General features: G+C 42.8%; 1 protein-coding gene across 2 annotated transcripts; it reads right to left on the reverse strand.

Annotated features, from left to right (window-relative positions):
• Window positions 1–5,603: 5,603 nt before the first annotated feature.
• LOC113967678 (forkhead box protein L1-like) lies at window positions 5,604–8,852 on the reverse strand. Of its 2 annotated transcripts, none has more exons than XM_027683457.1 (3): window positions 8,664–8,852; window positions 7,721–7,787; window positions 5,604–7,369 (listed from the first exon to the last, which is right to left on the reverse strand). In XM_027683457.1, exons 1-3 carry the CDS (start codon window positions 8,768–8,770, stop codon window positions 6,887–6,889), a joined length of 657 nt encoding a protein of 218 aa, XP_027539258.1. In that variant the 5' UTR covers window positions 8,771–8,852; the 3' UTR covers window positions 5,604–6,886. The 2 variants fall into 2 exon arrangements, with proteins under 2 accessions (XP_027539258.1, XP_027539257.1); XM_027683456.1 differs by having other exon boundaries at window positions 7,721–7,889.
• Between the last annotated feature and the right edge of the window lie 13,598 nt (window positions 8,853–22,450).

The following is a 22,450-nucleotide window of genomic DNA, read 5'->3' on the forward strand; positions in this document are numbered from 1 at the left end:
CACATTTCCCATTGAATTCAGGAAGTATTTTGTCTGTCGGAAAGACAGAGCCAAAGAAACCTGTGGAAACAAGCTGCTATTTTGTCTTGAGAAGACACCAAGTAACTGCTAGAAGGTATTTAATTTTCTCTGCAGTCCACATGGCCTTTAATCTGATTAATCTCGGGTCCTGGCAATAGAAGATGAAGTTTTGATCCCTTGAACCCAGTGGCAAAACTCTCATTCATTTCATGAGAGTCAGGATTCAAGCCATGTAGCCAGTCCCAGATGCTTCAATGCAGAAAAATGTTATGGGCTGATTAGTGCTGAAGTGCCTCCCAGGGTTTGATAATTGCTCATATAGCTCTCAGCCTCTGAAAAGCTTGAGACAGATTAATCATGGAGCACAGCTCATTGCACCTGTTATTTTCCACATTCACTTTTATGGAAAGTGCTGCTTCTCTTCCCCAGTCTCAGAGAGGCCATGCTGGAAGGAGGGGATGGCAGCAGAGGATGCTGGATGCAGTCAATACCAGCACAGTGTAAAGCCTCAAGGCAAAGAGGGGAAGATGGGGAGCAATTTTGTTGTAGGAATAAATATCTGTGGCATGAATTCTCCAAAAGGATTTTCAGCTAGAGCAGATCTTGCCTGGGACAGATGGTTAATGGTCAGTGGAGCCTTTGGGCCCAAGAGGGAAGTTGATTCTCTCCTATTTTTTTTCCTGGACAAGGAAAACATGACAGTGTTTCACCATTAGCAGCTATGGAAACTGCAGCTTCAGGGGACAGTTGGATCCACATAGATGGGGGTGTAAGGCCAGTACTAGTGCTGACAAAAGGTTTTACTGACTGTGGGACAGAGTAGTGTTCTTTAGCTGTGCAAATTTCAGGAAGCCGAAGTTTTGGTTGTTTTTTTTTTTTTTTTTAATTAGAACTACTGATATCAGCATGAAAACTGAACAAACTTCCAAGCCTATTAATTCTTCATCATGTCTCCAATAAAGGCCTAAGAAGGAGCAGCTTTTGTGAGAACAGTTAGTCTGTGTAGCTGTAGCATAAGAGAGCTGCCCTGAGCTGCACCACAAGGGCTGACAAGTCAAAGAGCGCTCCTGTATCTTACCTTCAACTTGCTCAAAGCAACACAAGGCAGTATGTGCCCAATGTAAATGCTGATTATGGGGACCAGCAGCTCAATTTTGCAGTGCAAAATTTTTTCTGAAATACTCTGGCAGAACAACCACCCCCAAAAGATGAAAGGGTGCTCCTGTTGCTCTCCTAGCAGGGTTCACTGCAAACCCTGCTACAGAGTGACAATGAACCCACAGAGAAACGCCCACGACAAAAAGAAACTTGGTTGGACTCACTGCAACTTCTAGTTTTCTTCTCTGTCAGTGCTCTGCAAGTGCTATTTTCAGTTTCATAGTTATGGTGAGAAACATGGTGTATTTTGATTCCTAATTTAGCTTGTTTATCCTGAGAGATTCCAGAATCTTCATTTGAAAGATAAATTCAAACCTTCTTTTTCCTTTGCAGCACACACATTCCATAACAAAAACATTGCATGCCATACTTCATTACAGGGCTTGGAAGACCTTCATGACCATAAATTTAGGAACTTGTGGAACACAATGGACTTTAGGATGGAAACAAGCCAGTTGGCCTATCTGGTCAGGTCCATCCCTTCTGTTTGAATTAACAGCTGGATTTCACAGTGGGAGAAATCCGGCAGTTCTTTCTCAGGCAAAATTCTCACAGTTGGATTTGCCTCCAACTGCTGTAGCCAGGGTGGGAGGGAGCACAACTCACTTTGTTATTTTATGTTAGCTCTCCGGGTAAAAAAATTCCAGTGCAAGTTCCATAGGACTTGGACCTACCCTGTTCTTTAATTTAATGACCCTAAGTGCAAAAAGAAAGACATTTCCATTAAAACAGACACAGAGGGCATGTACTAGGTTCTTTGTGCAGTGCACATGGTACTCATGTTCTGGAGAAAGCAATTAAAAGCTGGATGCAAAATAAAGAGGCAGGACCATTTGTTGCTCTGAGAATTCCATCTGGGAGATGAGGTGCTGGCACAGGTTGGCAGAGTGTGTGAGTAGAGATGTTGGGTATAATATGCAAAGGTCCGTTTCACACGTGCTATGTCAATTCCAAAGGTAATTATACCAAAGTTAATGGATTTGCAAGGATTTACACCCACACAGCGGGGAGGAGAACATACCCCAGAGGAGACAAAGAGGGGAGAGGCCAGCTGGAATGAACTGTGCAGGATTTCTTCGGGATCTAGTCACAGACAGGGATTTGTGTTACACTGCCAGAGCTGAAGGTTAAAGCCCTGTCTGCTCAGGGGCATGTGGACAAGGTTCCTTGTTTTCCCTGAGCTTGAGTGTGGTGGGACACAGGCAATTGCTGCCCTGGATTTACAGTACAGAGACTTGACACACAACCCCAAGGGCCCTTGTGCTGTACCATTAGCAGGGTCCCAACCAGCTCTGTATGACTGGAAGATATGTAGCAGAGCTTGTTTTCCCCAAGGCTTGTCCCTCCAAACCCCTTTCCCTCCTCTCAGTGTGTCCTCTCTGTTGGTAGAGAGTGGAAAGGACACATAGGATTTGGACCTGAACAGGTAAGTGGTACTTTCTGTGACCAGAAGACAGGGTAAAAATCTTGATTCGATTTTGAGGGAGCAAGGGAGCTGAGGACCAACCTGCTGCATGGCTGAGGAAGGTTGTGGCAGCTCAGGCAATGAAATGGAGCACAACAAAGCAAAGGCATGGGGAGAACCACCTCTCCAATGTGGCTTGACCTTCAAATGCTCCTTGAGCACAGCTTCTCTTTATACGAGGAGTTAATGGGTCTCAACTAATAAGATCTATCTGACTGGCAGAAAAATAGGGGAACTTAGCTTTACTGACAAAGAAAAGGTTTGTTTTCAGCTATCCTAATCTGCATTAATGCTCCCATAATGCACAAGAGGTTCTGCTGAGGGACAGGTCCCTGTAAGTGAGGTCAACAACTGGCCTACCTTAGGGGTTATCTGGCCTCTCTTCACTGTTTGTGTGAAAGAAAAAGTGCTGCATCCTTGTCCAAGTACTTTGAATTTCATTCTGAGGCTGATCATCATTTTGCTGTTCAAAAACCACTTCTCTGACACCAATGGCAAAAGCCTAAGAAATTAAATCATTAGGGGTGAAATTGCTGCATAATAGCCTGGTGTGGCTCCATCAAAATATTTATTTTATCACGGGAAGCCTTCCTTTAAAAGGATAAATAAACAACCCCCCTCCAGGGTCCCTCAGTGAGGCCAAGCCTTGCCTCTCCCCAGAAAGAAACCTTTCATCTTTCCTTTGCAAAGGTATTTATGATCCTAAAGGGAGAGGTCAAAAGGCCCCACCATGCCCCCAGCCCAGCAGGGACAAGCTGCTCTCCCTCTCCTCCTCCTGCCTCATCCCAGGCCTGGGACAGTCGGTGTCAGCCCCCAAGTGAAGCAGCTCTTTTGGGTTCAGAAAATCCATGGCTCATTCTGGGTCTGTCTCCGCAGTCAGGAAGACCCCTTGAGATGAGGAATTGAGCCAAACACCAAAACCTTTCCTTGCTCTGGCTGCTGTGCCCAGCCTGCCCAACCTGCCCAGCCTGCTGATGTTCTTGGTGGGTGCAGAGCCGTGCTCTGCTCAGCCGTGGCTTCAGCTCAGCTTTTAATCCCAGTGCCAAACCAGCTACATCGGGAGAACATTCACCTGCTCTAACACAGGGCAAAGAGGGATGTTCCTGTAAGATTTTTTTTTTTCTTTCATTATGGCTTTATGTAAGTGGCTGACAGGCTGTGATGGAGCTGAAGAAATAGCTCTGGACTCAAAGTGCAGGGATAAAAGAAAGAAACCCAGACTTTTTCCCCTCTTCCCTGAGAAAAAGTAATTTACGTAAATTTATCCACGACCAGCACACGGCAATAGCTCACAACTTTGTTAATGGAAACCTGGTGATCCATAACACTTGTGTGGGAGACATTTGCTCGGGGGTAATACAATATTAATGTTAATATCAATGATCGATCAGAGGATTTGCAAGAAAGGCATAAAGTATTTAATTATAATTACATTGGGAATGGCTTTGTAATGGCTACGACATTTGAATAAGGTCACATCTAGCCCTCACCCCTGTTATGTTGTTCTATATTAAATGCCATTCACTTTAGGAGCTGGAAACCTTTCTGGAGTTGTCAGAATATAATATACTGGGTAAATTGAAATATGTCCCTTCATTTTTTGAAATATGATTGATATCCTTTGCAAAACAAATGTTAACACCTATTTGTACACAAATTTGTTTGATTATATGTTAGGGAAACTCAAGTATGACAGTCTCTCCTAGCAGGCACTTTACTGTGAGCAAAGGACATGGCTATTTGTGAATATTAATTCATCTTACTGCAAATGGTTTCAGATCTCTGCTGTAAATCCACTTGGGTGTATTTCTGCCTTTCCTAATATATTAATCCTACATTGCTTAGTATCCATAACTGTATCTCCACTGGTCTCAGCAGCCCACTGTGAGCACTGGCTATGGTGATGCTTAGGAGGAACTTTTGCTGTCATTGGGGTGCCTTTTGCTAACAGCATTAACCAAGAACACATAGTAACAGCCATAACTGCACATTTCACAGCAGAAAATATGTATTTCAAGTACAGTGCAGGATGTGTACTAGAACTATCAGCCCAACAGCAGCATTGCCATGTTTAAAACAATCAGGAAAATCATCTGGGTATAAAGCACGAATACACAGCTGCAGGCAGGATCCTAGAGGGGCACAGGTACCAACCCACACATGAGGACATGCACACATTGGAGCACTAAATGAGAACATGCTCTTCCCACACCTATTTTCTACTGAGCATAAATACTAAAGGAGCAAATTCTTGTCCCTCTTCAAATGAGAATCCATCTGTCCCATCACCCTGGAGGTTTTCTACTTTTTCTAACATCAGTGTAAACAGCAGATCAATCAGGTCTAATGAGACGAATTTTGCTTTCAGAAAATCGCCCAGAATAACCATTGATTCACAGAGAATTGAAAGCTCCCATTTGAAGGCGGAATTTAGTCTCAAGAAATCATCCCTTCAAAGTTTGGAAGACATGCAGTGATGTAACTGATATGATTTTCCATTTTCTCTTTTCTGAAGAAGAAGCAAAGACTTTTTGCATGCTGTGCAAATGCCTGAAGATAACAAGTTTTACAGTTTTCAAAAAAATGAGCTTTTATTACCAATCAGTGTGAAATACCACTGATGGTAAATTTTAAGTATATGGCAGGAGTTTCAGCATCATGACAACATACATCATGCATTTTTACAACATATAAGTGCAGTGATATTGCTCCGTTTCTCAATAACAATATATAAGAATATATGGTATAAATGTACAGTATATATTAGACACAATGTAAAATAACTTAGTGAAATGTCAAAGCTTCTGCATAAAAATTCAAGTCATGCCTGAGCATAGCTCTAGCACAATTTTGCTGAATCTTATATACCTTCATTTATCTTTAGTTCATGTTGTAAAGATAATTTTTTCTCTCTGTATTTAATTGCTTAAAACCATCAGAATCCTTGTCCTTTTTTTTCTTTTATCTGCAGTAGGTAAAGACTATAGTAGCCAAGTTAAAGCCAAGATTTTGTGGAGCCTTTACTAAAGCTATCATTAGGTTCTGGGAAACAGTTCATTGGGAACAAGTTGTATAAAAGCAAGTTCCTAAATGCTCATTACAGTTCATCATTGTCCATCAGGTTCTGTTCCAATATCTCCCACTGCATGTAAAGGGTAATGAAACAGCTTTCTTAGAAATGGAGCTCATGAGCTAACATTGATATCTGGAAATTATAAATCTCACCAGCTTTGCTGAAATCATATCAAGCACCACTTTGGTAATTGCTTGCAAGAAGGATCAATAAAAATCTATTTAATAGGAATATTCAACTTGTCTCAAAGCAGGTAGGTGGAATTTTAGCTTTGCTCAACACTGGATACAGCTTCATGCAAAGCTGGGTCTCCCTTCACACTTGCTAAATGAAATATGGTCAAGGACTTTTCTGCAGCAGCTCAAGAAGATTTCTGGTAGTACAAGGGGATAGTGGGGCTTTTTTTTTTTAACCAAGGCATTAAGAGGCTCTATGCCTCTGTCACGTTACCTGTCAAAGTCTACCAGAGTTCAGCAGACTTGCAATTAGCTCTCTTGGAATTTTGAATACAACTCCAACAATTTAAACAATTCTGCCCTGAACAGAAACAAAAGTATATTTTAAACACTTATTAATAACTACATTTTCTAATGAATTTTGAATTAAAGCTGCAAAACAGTTTGAAACATGATGTCAAAAAAAAAAATAAGGGAAGACAGAGTGATTTTCAGTGATTCCTTTTAAGAAAACAAATTACTGCCCCTCCCCATTCCCAGTCAGTGTAAGTCGACAGAATTACACGATTTTAGATCAGCTTAAGTTCTGACCTATATACTTCAGTGGAGTTAATCCTAATTTCCACCACTGAGAGTGGGATCAAATTCACTTTGTCTTTAATAAAGCAACGGGTGATAAGCAAGTCTGTTCTCTGTCGGATTCTGCTCAAGAAAGGAAATTCTTTGTCGTGTTAAATGATGTCCAAGACAGTTTAGAAAATAAAGCTGGAATTTCATAAATTTCAATGTAGTGAAAACCGATATTGGTAACTGTTATTTATGCTTTAATCTTAGCAAAGTTCTTTGGGTATAGACAGAGCATCAGCTGGTGAGTCAGTAACCCTTTGTGAGTACTGCTTGGGAGGAAACCGAGGAGGCAGGCGGCTCATTTTCAGTGACACGAGGCTGCTGAACAAACTGCAACTCAGACTTTGTTACCACAAATAAATAACATCACATTGTCCAGAACTGGAGATTAATATGCTGAGCCTCCAGTAGATGATATTTATTTTCTTGCACGTTATATTGAGATCTCAGGACAGGCAAAGGGTCAGGGGCTGAAAGGATGTAATCGATGCTAAACTTAATTTCAGAATCCGATTTTGCTAAGGAGGAATTGTTTAGGCTCTGCCTGTTGGTCGTGCTGTTTGGAGCAAACCCACAAGGCTCCAGAAGTTTTGGGCCCGATTCAATTCTTTCATGTTTACTTTCAGAAGAGGAAATGTTGTTCAAAGCAGAGTCCATAGAAGAGATACTGGGGGATGAAGGACTTTTCACTCTGTTTGGTCTCTGCTCCTTGTGTTCCCTTTTCATGTTCCTCCTCCTCCGTCTTCGCCTGTAATTCCCATTTTCAAAGAGATCCAGCATGGATTCGCATCCTGTTGCAAAGCTCCAATAGTTTCCTTTCCCCTTCTCATTCCCTTCTGTTCTGGGAACCTGTATTTATTTAAAGGCAGTTCAGTATTTGTATGTGTTACAGATGCTGCTGCTTAGCATCTGCATTCATTTACATTCAAGAACGGTGTAAACACATATGACAAGACTTTAAGCCTATTCTCTGTTATTATACGAGTAAGATGTAAACTCCATCCTCTTCAATTTGTTATCTATTTGCACACATCACACAAGGATATACTCCTTATCTCAGGAACTGACAACTCAGAGAGATTTTAAGTGATTTGCAGCTCAGCTGTTTGTTTCCCTCCTTTCTTAGGTATGAGATTATTGCTGCATGTATTTTTTTAGCCATGCACAGAGTGTATGTAAATACACAGTTACTGATCTTACCTTTACAAAACAACTGTTAAGGGATAAGTTATGTCGGATGGAGTTCTGCCAGGCTCTTTGATTTGATCTGTAGTAAGGAAATTTCTTCATTATAAAGTCATAAATGCCAGAGAGGGTGACTTTATTTGAAGGACTTTGCTGGATGGCCATTGCAATTAAGGCAATGTAGCTGAAAAAAGGAAAACTTGCTGTTACACCATTGCCCTGCTCACAGACTCAGTTTTTAGGACCACATGGATACATGTGTGCCTATATCTTCCTTCCAAAAGTTCTCCCAGTGGAACTGCACCCTGACCTGAGGTGTCCCAGGGAGAAGCCCTGAGCATGGTCACTGCCTGTCCTCCATGAGACCCCAGGTGACACAGAGGTGTTACTGCCAGGCACTTGAATCCCAACCAGCCTGTCTGCCCTGGCACTCAGTGCAAGGGGCTCGGATACAGAAGGATTGCAGAAAGATCACACACCTCTCAGGCTCTATCTGAAAAGTTTCCCTGAGCAGGAAGGCTGCAGGGAGACAGACCAGGCTCGGAGACACTGTCACTGGAGACCTTTCCTGCTCGTAGAAAGGACCTTGGATGTCCCTGTGAACATCTATACTGAGCCTCTTCCCATCAAATTGGGATGACTGCAACTGATTCACCCTTTGGCACATAGCACATTAATTCCCCTTCTCCCAGGGGTCCTGGAGGTTGGAGATAGTCCGAGACCTGGAGGCTCAAGGGCACGTCAGAGTTGCTGTGAGCCCTCATGGGAGGAAACAAATCATGAACACCTCGAATGTGGAGAGGGGGGAAATCTGCCCGCTGTGGTGCCTGCACCAGGACCAGACCCACTGCACACACCTGAGGAGAGGTCCCACGATCCCCTGAGAGCTGTGATCCCACCATCCCAGAGCTCAGAAACCTCCCCGGAGATAGGAGGACTTGGAAAAACTTCATCTTACCTGTACGCCGGTCTGGTGAATTTTTTCTCTTCGTCAGAACTACAGGTAGGATAATCGTCCCCATCATAATTAAAGCAGTTATAGGGGTACTGCGTGTTGTCAAACATGGTCCTGCTCCTTGCTCAGCTCCTGTGGAGTGAGAGAGATGGAGTGATGTTTCTCAGAGCTTGGACTCCCTCCTCCCTTCTTCCCTCCCCTCTGTCTGTCTCGTTCCCTCTCTCCCCCCTCCTCACACTCCCTCTCCTCTGTGCACACACACACTCACTCAGTGATGGGGTGGAGATTGTTTTTGCAATTCTCCCGTCCCAGACAACACGTCTGTTAGGATATTTTTTTTTTGGGGGGGGGTTGTTATTATTGTTCTTGCTGTCGCCTCCAAGGGGGTGGCACAGCCGGGTGGCACAGCCGGACGGCTGGCGACTGATGGAGCCGGTGAATTGGGGGTGAACCTTTGAACCGGGGAGTGCAGCGCCGGTAGCTCCGCTCAGCTCGCTGGGTGGTCCAGGCTGGAGAGGGGCCAGCGCTCCCACCCCCCCCTCCCCCGCCACATCCACAACGTGACAAAAGCAAACAGCATGATGTTAATAAATCATGCTTCAAGGTCTCTACTTGGAAATTAAACTTTGAGAACAGAGTGCAGCTCCCCCTCAGCGCCCGAGTCCTCCCCCTCCGTATTTTTCTCTCCCCACCAAAGCAGCGTGGCTTTTTTATTTATTTTTTTTTTAGAAAACCCGACGTACAATAAACAGACGTTCCAGGCAGTAATGCATGCTTGTCCTGATCTGCAATCTATAATACAGTATAATAGACATAAATTATATTTCCATGACTAAAGAAAAATCTGTATGTTCAAAGAAAGTAGAACAGAGGGATATGAGGGACTACTGTCAAGCAGGAAAGTAAAAGGAAAATAGCTGTAGGCAGGAGAGCTGCCTGTGTGGGCTTTGATCTGAAGGATGAATTAGACTAATAGCCCTGTGTGTTGGCATCCAATACTGTAACAATTTAATAGTTTTTCAATGCTTTGGAGTGTTTTCCAACAAGTGATGTAAACCAAAGGCATCACGCACCATTTCAGGGGGGACTTAAAAGGTGTGTGCCACATGATAATTAAATTATTTGAAGACAGTTCTGTCCCAGGAACTAGCCCCAGGAGGAAATGGGTATTGGAAAAGAAAAAGCAAATTGGTGTGCAGAGAGTTTCCCTGGATGGAAATATAAAAGCGGAACCACAGTAGCAATGCAACTTTTGTTTTCTACAGCATCTTTCATACAAAGTATGTCCCCAAATCCCTTTTGGAGTTAAAGGATACAATTAGGGGACAGTTCATCTGAGTGACAAAGACTGCTCTAAAATTATGCTTATGTTGCTCCTGGAGTTCTGACAAAGGTGGACATAAGAAGGCTTTTCCTGTGGAATATAACAGGACATTATAGGAGGGCATAGAGGGAAATACATGGCAGGAAAAAAAACATATACAAGAGGTGTTTTCTTGGGAACATGAAGCCAGAGCAGATACTCAAAACGAAAATTACCTCCACTCTAAAATACATCAATAGGCATATGCATGAAGCATCCACTGCAGAGAAGGTGTTAATTCAAAGGGTCAGCTATTGCTGCCCAAGGCATTAGCAGGGCTTTAATATTGAGTAAGATAGAGCAGATTCAGTGGTGGGGAATGAAATATATAATGTCTGATCTTAATTCATGCTTTGTCCAGCTGGACTAGAAGGTTTAAAGTAAAGAAGAAGCTGGGTCACAGCCTTAGGAAGATTTTCCCTCACTAAAAACCATGATCCTTGAGACAAAAGTATATGTCCACTTCGATTTTTAGCAGCCATTTTCTCTTTGGAGGTGTTTTACCTCACTGAAATTCCAGTAACTCAAAGTAAAGGCTAAAAAACCCTTGCTTCTGATTTATAACGATTTCCAAAAGTAGAACTGGGTTGTTGACTCTGATTTTACCCAATCTCTTAGCACTCTTTTTACAGTTCTTCATATTGTATTTATGACAATTGCCTTGCTAAGGAAGTCAGACAATACACTTTGGCCAAAATCCCCACATATTTACTGACAGTATTTAATAGGTAAGTTTTCTGTAATGGGAATTAAAGCAAACAACTGCAGTGTCATATATTTAGTTACGTTATTTACCTCTATTCCTGTGTTTTCTTGCAGTAGTGAGTGTAATGCACTTGCCCATGTCTAACACATCTACAATGTGCATTACAGCTGTTGGTGGGACCTACTCTCTGCAATAGCTCATGGACACTGTATTGCTCACCCATTTCAGTGGAAAATACACTTAGATTAAATTTCCATCTTCAGTTTGTGAGACTAAATTGAGCAAAAGGAGGAAGGTCATAACAACCAGTATCAGTGTCCTTGAGGAGCACTTCAGGGGTGAGTGGGACCATGAGTGGGTGGTACAGGGGCAGCTTGGCAAGACATATAGGAAACTCCTGCCATTGCCTTTTGTGCAACACATCACCTGTGGATATATATTATTACTTCCTGAGAGCCAGCAATGAGCTGGAGGTTTTAGTTTCTGGCTCTGTAAATATCACTACATTCACCTGCAGCAAATTCATATAGACCCTAAGAAGAAAGCAGACCATTTCTGAGTCCTACAAGATCAGAAACAAGTTATATATGATCTCTCATAAACTTGCTTCTGAAATCCAGATATGCAAAACTGGCAGAACATTTCTCAAGGTAATTTTTAAGGCCTGCATGCTGATATTTTATCCCCAAGTGAATGTTTATGGTCCAATTATAATCCTTGAAAACAATTTTCACAAAGGAATGCTAACATGCTCTTGTATGTACCATGGTGGAGTGAGCAGGTGCCATGCTTATGGTGGCAGAACATGTTGTACAATAGTTTTTCCCCAGCATCTGTGCAGCCATTACAGTTTAACTGGAGTAACTATAACTCATCCCTGTCATTATCATAAAAGCATAATTTTGCCAGGCTAGTGTTTTCTTATGTTGTATATTTTCAGAACACAAAGTTGTAAACCATTTGATTTGAGATAGTAAATAGGCAATAAAAGTGCCGGGAAAGATTTGACTAATTTTTAAAACATTGATATTAAAAAGTTATTTGTAATTTGTGTAATTATGACAAAGATTATGAAAGTTGTACATGAAATTCAGACCAGTCGTAAATCCAAACAGGGCTGAATTACTGCTCATTATGGGATAACAGAATAACAGTAGGCACCTCAGTGTTTAGGACTGAATGCTGACATTCCAGTCTTCTTATGGGTGTAGACTGGCATCTCCCAGCAGCATTAATCTTCCTGCTCTCTCTCAGACTTGGAAGCCAGAGCTAGTTGCAATTTAGTACTTTATCCCAAACCTTTTAAGTTTATCATAAAATCATAGAATTTTGGAGGTTGGAGGGGATTTTTTTAAAGATCATTTAGTTCCAACCCCCCTGCCATGGGCACTTGACAAGTTGCTCAAAGCCCCATCCAGCCTGGCTTTGAACGCTTCCAGGGATGGGGCATCCACAGTTTCTCTGGGCAACCTGTATAGTATCTTACCACCCTCCCAGTAAAGAATTTCTTTCTTATATTCAATCGAAATCTACTCTTTTCTGGTTTATCAGTGGAAACAAGCAGCCTTCAGCAGGCTTTGAATCCCTCAAAAGCAGTCTACATCACCAGTAAACTGCTTTCTTTTTAGTACAAGATCTGTAGCTCTGACAAACAAAGAAAAGGATGGAGAAATGCAGGTGGTGGTATTTATTCTCCTACTTACTTTGATATAAGATAAGAAGGAGAGTTCCCCAGACTTCTTTGGACAATTGGCTGCAATGGCACTGAATATGACTTTAAGGGACCTTATGTCATTCAATTTGGTGACCCTATTTCTGGGAGGGTGATGAGGCTTGCCACACTGTGCACCTGCATTTCACCCTAAATTTCTCTCTGCTTCACCCACATTCATCAACTGAATTGCTTTCCCTTCTGCATCTCTTTTGTGTTCATACGTAGAACTTCATGGAAATAAAATTTGCACCACAATTTGTGGTTTTCTGCTGGAGTTCAGTGAGAATTGTTTATATTTCCTAGCTAGGGGGTTATTTGGAGAGGCATTCCTCATCTGCATGCCTTGTAGCTGCAGCAGTGTAAAACTCATGCATAAAACACAGCACGGGTTTCTGCTGAAACAGGAACCTGGATGAGAAACCTTCAATAACAATTCATCACATTACAGGTGGTAAATAAGCGAGCAACTATATAAACTGGCTCAGACATATTATCCCTGCCCTAGCTAGATATGGAGATTCACAAGACATATGTGAAAATCCATTACTGGAGATTCTGAGTGTGGTTTTGGTAGTAAATAGGAAAAGAAGGCTCAAAGCCCTGTCCAACCTGGCCTTGGACACTTCCAGGGATGGGGCAGCCACAGTTTCTCTGGGCAACCTCTGCCAGTGTCTCACCACCCTCCCAGGGAAGAATTTCTTCCTAATATGGAGTCTGTCTTTTATATTAGTGGGATTTTTCCTCCCCCAGCTGTGAAAGCCTCCAGGATCCTGATCCATGAGGCTTTTGGAGTTCAGTAGAAGAGCTGGAGGGTTTGACGTGAGGATAAATCGAGACATGATGCCTATTCTTTGCCACATAGTGCACCTCTTGGACTGGCACAACAATCATGCCTTAAGCAGTCTACACTTGGTCACCAAAACCAGACATGATCCTGGCACAGCTGCTGCACCTCGTCCGTCTTTGGGCATTTCTCATTTCAGGTCTGCTCAAAATCAGTTGGCAATAGGCCTCACTTCATACATTGTTTGAATTCTGCACCAGACACAGCTAATAACTCGGGCCAGGAAACTTGTTCCAGATGTTAATTAACTCCCTCTGCATTAACTGAAATCACACAATTAAGGCCTGATTATTTATAAAACCATTTTTGTCAAGAGAATTAGGAGAATTAGAAACATCCTGGCTCACACTTTCACACAAATGTCCATGTGCTGTTAAACTGTGGAAACTGGCACGAGTTGTCCCACACATTTATTTTCAGCCATCATAATTATTCCAGAGGAGAAAGGGCAACTGTCAGCCAGGCGTGGAGGAGCAACGCTGGAGCAAAGGAGCTAATTCCCAGCCCAGCAAAGGTCTGCTGTTGTGGTCCCATCAACCCTCAGAGATGCCTATCAACTGTCCCACAGGCAGTGTGTATCTCCTACTGCCACCAAGCTAAATGATGAGGAGCCTTCTGTTGCCCAGTCACAAATTGCAATATTTAGGAGTTTGGTAGCTACTCAGTGGCTGGAGGGCCTGACCAGTGTCTGTGGTGCTTTGTTGGCTCTCTACCACACATTCATTGGTTTAAGGGATTTTATGGGGGTCACACGAGCACTTGACAGATCCCACAACACAGCGAATTTTAGCTAATTCAAACCTGGCTCTCCCATCTGCCTTGTACACAGCTCAGAGTCAGCAAATCTGGGACTTTTTGCTATCTGATGCGGACAAAATGGACAAATAAGAGGCAAACAAATGCAAGGAGCACAAGCTTTGCCCAAACTGACTGCACACGTGGTCCTGCAAACACAAGGGTAACTCTCCTCATGGTGATGCAACTTCCCAGCTTCTGGATGGATGGGGAGGTGGGTTCTGAGCAGTTGGAGCACATGCACAGCTTGTCTTTGTTGCCTGTGTTTCCAACCACCAGAGATGGTCACTGAGAACAGTCCAGGGACTGTCTGAATCAAGGCTGAATGATTTGTTTGAATGAAGAATCCCCTGACTGCCTTGGCCAAGCCTGGGAGGTTCAGTGGTGTGTGTTGAGCCAGGACCCCCAGCTGCAGGGCACGGGCAGGCTGAGCAGTGGGTGGTAACTTACTGCCTCTTTCTGTACCCTGTTGCCACTTTTAGAATTACAAATCCTGCACCTCGGGGAACAGGAGGGATAGGGAGAAGCGGCACTCTTATGTTTTGTTGATTTTATTTTCATTTGAAAGTAGTTATTCATTCCAGTTCCCTTACTCATAGTCCTCACCCACACAGAAGTTTTCTGAGAGCTGCATGAACAATCCCAAAACAGTGCAGATCAAACTGGCAGGGCAAAAGCAACTGGAAACTGGCCCTTAAGTGAATGCTGTTACTTGTTTAGAGGAAGGGGATGGTAGGCAGGAACCATCTCCTTCTAGAACTGAGGTGCAAGATTACCTATGCCCAGGTTCTCTCTCTACCTGTTTTTCTTCAGGCATAATCCCTTCTAATTTCTCATTAAGGTGTAACCTATGGATGCACAAACCTCCTAGGATAGTCCAGTTTTCCATAAATACCCATCTTTAAAATAACATCACACTTTGTAATGCGTTTCCCAACTCTTAATTACCAAGTGATAATAATACTTCCCCATTACCAGTAAGATTTTTTTGCATAACTCACCAGTTCTGATTTGATGTGTTTCTCCATGTAAGTAAGTTCAATTGGCTTTTCTTCATTCTGAAGAAAAAAAAAAAGCCAAAAAAACCCATACACGTTTTGATGATACCAGTTGAACTACTCAACTTCCTTCAAGGACAAACACTTGGTGGTTAATGTGTCAGGGACATCTGATTACATTTTTCTCAATGCCAGACACAGGCCACTTTCTCATCCTCTGAATTAGAATAATCATTCACAGTTCATCATTTATCATCCTTCAAGTATTTGGTTACCTATCGCATGAAAGCAACTCACAGCTAACATTGTATTCTGAGGTTCCTGCTGATAGCTCCTTAAAGAGGTGCAAGTTCTTTTCTTGCTTTTTCTATCCTTTTCATCTTATGAGAGGCTTTCTGATGCACACAGCAGAGTCTAAAGGGAAAAAAGCTTTGATCTCTGCCACTTGAAGTGTATTTTCACCATTAGTAGTTTCAGGTGAAAATATTTGTAGTGTAATGCTAGTCCTCATTGCTGCTGTCTTTTAGCAAGGTTGGGAGATTTGCTGTGTGTCTATTTGTGAAGTCATAGTTTATGTTTGAACTGGGTAAGTGTGATAAAAGAACTCTATATAAATATAAACCAGGGGGTTTATGCTTCTTCTCACTAAATTTTGACCTTAGATTACTTTTCTCCATCAGCATTTCAGTTTGAAATGTCTTTGGGATTTAAGAGTGTCTGAAGCCAACTTGTAGTGCTAAAAGTTTCTCATTTTCCTAATGCTCAGTGTCCTTTAGAAAGCTGAATTTAACAAAACGGGACCTTTAAGAAACCAAGTATTTTAATGGAAGCTCAGCTTCTTTCCATTCATTTGGTATACGGTGCTTTTAGGAATGTACAGGTAAGTTCTCAGTAAACCACATATCTTGATTAAGAGTTGAAGATTTCCTTATTTGAGAGTCAAATCCTGTGTATTTTCTGACTAACCCATTTCTGCAGCAGCTTGTTAGGCTGTGTGTAAGGAAAAGGGATGGTTATTCACAGGCACATCCCTCTGTTAATGAGTATTTGTGGAAGTAGTTTATTTTTCTTTAGTATCTTCCTTATTTCCCAAGTTGTTCATCGATTCCTGTGAATAATTCTCAGGACTTCCAAAGTTAGAAGTTATGGTCCTAATTCTTGAGCTCTGGATTAGAACGCTCTTAGGGAAATAATAGAAGATGACTTCTATACCCATTTAGCTGCTGGTGTGAATTTACAGGCAAACAGCAATTTATGGAACTTCAAGGACTCTGTATTTGGCTGTGTGATCAAAAGCTAAAAAATAGGATCTGGGAAATCAGAGGGTAGCCAAGTCAGCATTTTTACTATGTGAAAGACATTCCTAAATCCAACAGCTTCTGTGGTGAGTAGCCCAGTGTCTCAGAGCTGCAACCCAGCCGTGTGGTGAAATCAGTATTGTGTGAGGTATTTTGCAGTGTGAAGCTTCACAAGCATCAGAGCTGCTTTGTGCCCCTTTTGCTGCCCGTGGCACAGTCTGCAGCCACAGCTCCAAGGGCACCCAAATAGCCCAATGTTGTACTTGTAAAATAAAGCCACGAGCAAAGGCTCTAATTGACACAAAATTGCCACCACGGCAGCTGCTGGGGGTGAACAGGAGCAGAGCAGGAGGAGTTGTGTGGGTGATGACAAAGGTAGTGACATGACCCAGGAAACAACAGGGAATGTGTCTATATTTAATTGCAGATCCTGCTGTTAATGATAGTCTGAAGCAGGAACTTCAGCGTTACCATTTGTAGGCTGGTCCATAAGGGGGTGATCAGTGGGTGGAGGTGAGACACAGGAATGATTTCAACCATTCTTTCTTTAAAGCTGCCTGGCAGTCTTGAAAAGTCGGCCTTTTTTTTTTTTTCTGCAATACCAGTCCATTTGGAAAAAAGATAGTCAAAATCATAAAAAGGAATGTTACATGCTCAGAGACCAATGAGGAATGTGCTGACCCTCCAAAACATTTACAGCCACTGCCCAACACACAGCGTTGGTCTGAAAGAAAGCAATGGTACAAGACAGTCCTGCATATTTTGCTTCATGTCTCTAGTTTTATCCCACCCAAAAAACACCGCTCATGCTAAAATGATGAGCAGGGATCTGCAGCAGAAGTAACTCTGCTATGCAAGCTGCCTTTTCCAACACAATGTCCAACAGCAGGAGAAGTGCAGCTCTTTGCTGACTTAGCTGGGTTCGGTGGTGCTCGGTGTGATTTACTCAGTATGCTTGGGAAACACTTAAAGCAGCTTCTTTCTTACCTGAGATTAGGCTCTGGGCTGCTAAAGGCAATTTTATGCTGTGGCAGGAGCCTATAAACAGAAACAATCTTGAAAATTACTCAGATGCATTGGTGCTGACAAAGGGCATTGGGGTAGAAAAAGGGTTTCTAGGAAGCAGGATGCAAAGAAGCCAAATTTGCACTTAAAATAGGCAGAGAATCCTATTCTGGCATGTGCTGCAGAGAGATCTGCTGGCGATGCATCACTGTGCCCTGGCACTTGAGAAAACTGGAGCACGGGATTTTTATGGGTCATACAATGTACTTTAGAGCTATTCTGCAGTAACTGAGCTTGGGAGAGAGCATGCCTTTTTTGTTAATTTTATTTAATAAGTCCAAATCAGACACCAGGACGAGAAGATTGTAGAAGGGCTGTCTGAATCACGAGCTCTTATTTGCGTTTTGAAATAGAACTCAGTAGAGATTTTGGATCCCAAAAACTTTAAATTTGGAGCATGCAGAATTCATCTCAGTTTTTTGTGGTTAATGGCCTATTTAGCTTTTGTGGGGAGAACTTCTAAAAAAAGGGCATTGCAAATATTTATGTTTGTTTGGTATGGAGCTGAACAGCATTGAGCAGAGAGCCAGAGATGTATTTTCATTCCCCTCGAATATGGGTGGGGATGGACATGTTCTTAATTAAGTGTTGGAGTTCAGAAGATTGTTTCCCAAGGTTATTTTTGGTTGCTGAAGTCTGGATCTGCCTGGCTCCAACCCCAATGCATTCATGTCTGATTTGGGCAATTTAGAACTGAATCTTTATTTGGAAGCAAAGAAGAGCAATGGTTCATTTCGCTGATTTCAAGGGATATCCCCAGTTTTCCTTGGGACAGTGGAAAGCTGTTTGAGCCATCTGAATCTTACAAACATCTCCATCTTGCAGCAAGCTGAATCTTAAAAACATCTATCTTGCAGCTTGTCAATGTATTTTGTTACCAGGTGAGGGGTAGACTGGGAAACCCCTGAGTGTCCTGGAGGTGTCCAAGGAAAGGACACCACCTTTGTGTAAGAGGGCCCGGGTGAAAAGTTTTCTCATCTCATTCCCCTAGTCTGGCATCAGCTCCCCCAGGCCATGGAGCTCATGGCATAGGCTGAGAGAAGTGATGGGAGGGGAAATGGTGACGTTGAAATGGGAAGGGCACTTCAGTTATTCATAAATAACCCCTGATTATCCATTTGGGGTTATTTAACATGACTCAAAGGGGTTGATCTGCTGTAAATGCTTGATATTCAGAAGAAATAACTAACTTGTGCATTCTGAGGAAGCTAATTCAGTGGAGCTAATGAAATCATTGTAAGACCTGCACTACATGAGGTCGTCAGAAGCAATTTGGTTTCAAGTTGTAATATCAAATTGCGTTCAGAAAATGGCTGTATTGTGACACTGGAGCAGGTTGTCCCCACGAAAATGTTCCCAGAAAGGGTTTGACTGTGTCCCAGGCCATGGCATCAGGATGGTCCCAGTGGAGCACTGGGATCTAGCAGGATGTGGGGAGCTGATGAGGGAGTGCAGAGCCCACTGGCCCTCCCTGCCCTGTGCAGGCAGGGAAGGGCTCCCTACCAGCTTTGCCCCCCTCTCTGCTAATCTGGGTGACCTGAACAGGCTCACGTGGGTTGGGCTAAGGGGAGGGCACAGGGTATACCATGCTCAGCAAGAGCAGAGAGTCCCTCACTTCAGGGTCAGCTGCTGTTCACTGCTCAGGATCAAATCCCCCTTAATCCCTTGGAGGGAAAGACCCCAGCTGCTGCCTGCTGAGCAGAACTTAAACCAGGAGAGAGCCTTTTTCCAAGCACAGCTGCCTAAAAAACTTCATGGTGCTTATTCACAACTTTTGTTCCCTGGATAGCAAAGAAGCAACAGCTTTTTGTGCAAAACCCATTGAAAGATTTAACTCAGCTTCTGTGCTGTGCTTCCTGAGGAGAGGAGAAGGACCAAGGTCCTGCAAAGATGAGGATGATGCTAAAAATTATTGAATTGCAAAATGAAGGTAACCAGCACTGTTCTGGCCATTTTCTGGTGTTTTCTTTCTACTCCCTCAACCATTCACTGTTGGGCTCGTTGCACTAGAAATGAAAATTACATGAAAACATGGTTTATGTGCAGGTCTTTGTGCATTGGGAAGTCTCTTGCCTCAGTCTCTAGCCTTATTTCAAACAGTTTTTATAGTAGTTCAGAAATTTATTTAATTAATATTATTAATGATTTCTGATGGGAAAGCTGGGCTTGGATACATCTCTTGCTGGATGTCTGAGACATCATGCAGAGCTGCATTTTGGGGCAGAAATTGGTGGATCTGCCAAACTTCACTGCTCCCTGGACACGTTCCAGCCCCTCAATGTCTTTCTTGTTGTGAGGGGCCCAAAACTGAACCCCAGATTTGAGGTGTGGTATCACCAGTGCCCACACAGGGGGATGGTCACTGCCCTGGTCCTGCTGGCCACATTATTTCTGTTACAGACCAGGTGCCATTGGCCTTCCTGACCACCTGGGCACACCCTGGCTCATGTTCAGCCGCTGTCAACCAGCCCCTCCAGTTCCTTTTCCAGCTTTCCAGCCACTCTGCCCCCAGCCTGTAGCACTGCAGGAGGCTGTTGTGACCCAAGTGCAGGACCCAGCACTGAGCCATGGTGGTGTGTGCTAATAACCCAATAATAAACTGATTAATGCTTTGATAAATCAGTTGTCACACTGCAAACCAGGAAATACTTCCCTTGCCAAATAAGTGGTCACTATCAAGCTTAATGTGACTTTAATGGGAGCACACACACAATGGTGGGCTGTTCAGTCAGGGTCATGTCCTTTGCTCACCTTGACAGCACTTCACTCAGAGACAGGCAAATCTTTTCAGAAACGCGTGTTCCTTCAGAGCTGCACTGATTATAGCAGAGATATGGGAATATTCTCTATACAGTGGGATACAGTAACGTCTTTGCATCACTGGTACTGAGCTGGGAGATGCTGCTGCTGCCCTCTAGATGGTGCAGTCTGATAAAAAATTTGCGAAAAGACCGTAATTTGCTTTGATTCTTTTTTTTTCTTTTGCTGGGCAGAGATTTTTTAATTGCATTTACAGGAGGGCATATTGCCAATGGCTGTGAATTGGAACACTACACTGCTGGTAATTCCCTTAAGTGCAGGGCCGAGGGTCTGATCCATATGGTTTATGCATATTTTGTAAAACCTGGTGCACTGTCCTGTATTGTACCTTGAGATATTTTGCACGTTAAGTTTCTACCTATACCATTCTATAGGAATTGGGTTTTTTATATAATTTTTTTAAATCCAGGAGTCTGTGTCAGGAAATGCACCATGTTTTGGAGGTCAGACTGGGAAATATCACAGAACTGAGTAAAAGACCTGGTTCAATGGGTTTGGGTATTTATATTCAAGAACCACATGTTGTTGACTGCAATTTTTTAGTAAACAAACCCAGTACTGTATATGTTGTGCTGCAAAGGAAATATTTCACAAAGCTGATCACTGTCAAGTGGAACTGATAGGGAAAAAAAAAAAGAGGGAAAGAAAATGGGAATAAAAACATCCTAATTCTTAAAATGCAAAACCTCCACCTAAGAGAGAAGACAGCAATTTGAGGTGAAAGCCTGCTTTTGATTCACTGATGAAATACATTCACCAGCTGAAGTGAAAAAAAGCAACATACACCACATGAGAAAGAGTGTGGGTATGGATGGGCAGCAGCCAGCCCAAACTGGAGGTTATTTGGAACAGAAAATAAATGTGAGGTGGAGATATATATCCAAAAATCCAGAGCAGGGCTAAGGAAAATAAATAAGAGTTTTGTTTTCAAGCAAAAACATATCCTAGCAACATCACTGGCCTAATATTAGGTGGAGATACTGAAGCTGATGCAGCCATGGGAAAGGGAGAGGTATCCAAAAGATACTTTCTCTATTTGGAAAGCCACTCTCTTCTCACATAAAGTTGGCTGGTACCTCCTGGTTCATCCACCTAGGAAAATATTAGGCATCATCTACTAGGGTAAGAATCAGACTTAATTATTCTCACCACTAAGCATCTCAGAGGAACTGGCCAAGGAAGTCTCTGGGCTATGAGAAATCATTTTTGGGTTGCTTGAATGCAGTAAAGTCCAGGACCACAAGGATGCCACTGCTACATCAGTACAATGGGGCCAGCCACTCCTGCTGGTGGGACACTGTCATCCAAGAGGTGGAGAGTGAATCCTATGAAGATAAAATGCATGGACAGGACTATAATGAATGCAAATCAATTAGAAAATGGATTTTCTAGGTAAAGCCTAAGTTTACAAAGTCAGTAATTCCCTAGGTGGGATCTGATTGCTGGACTGGAGAGGAGGTAGATAAGAGAAGGGTGGTTTGCTTTTGTGATGCCAGTGATGGGATTGTTCATGTGTGGAAGGGTTTGGGAGTGCTGACAGGAGCTCAGAACAGACTGGCACTGCCAAATTGAAAGACCTTAGGGAAGGGAAGGTTGCAAGGTAAAGTGACTGCAGGATATATAACATGGTGAAAAAGGACATAGCAAAAAAGTGACACATTCAGACTGGAGAGAAGGCACCCATGTTAAACGAAGGGAAGCAAATCACTTTGTCACTTCCTTGTGCCTTCAAATCTATTGTAGTTGCCTTTCAGGTAACTGCTTTCATCAGGTAATTACTGGGCTCTGTCTGGGGATACCTGGTGAAACCTTGACATAAGGAAGATCAACATTAAGTCTTGTCTAAGGTCCCCTCCTGGCCTTTAACTCTGGAGCAATGAAAATCATCTCTGAAGAAAGATTGATAGAGACAGTGCATGAGAGAAAAGGAAATGCTGGGAATTTTCTTCTTCCCCTTGTTCATGTAACTTGAATTTACTTGCTTCTTATCTCAAGATTGGTAGGTCTTGTACTCTGCAGAATAAAATAACAATGTTTGCAAAGGTGAGTCCTGAGAGGCTTTTGAGGACATTCAGCACCTCTGAGCATCTGAGGACATCCAGCACAGGTTTGGACCCAACTGCCACCTGAATGCAATACAGCTGTGCTGCCACAACATCACACCTCAGACCAGAAGGCCCACTGAAG

Source organism: Neopelma chrysocephalum, unplaced genomic scaffold (genome assembly GCF_003984885.1).
Source record: "Neopelma chrysocephalum unplaced genomic scaffold, ASM398488v2 Primary Assembly neopelma1_65, whole genome shotgun sequence".
Classification (NCBI taxonomy): Eukaryota; Metazoa; Chordata; class Aves; order Passeriformes; family Pipridae; genus Neopelma; species Neopelma chrysocephalum.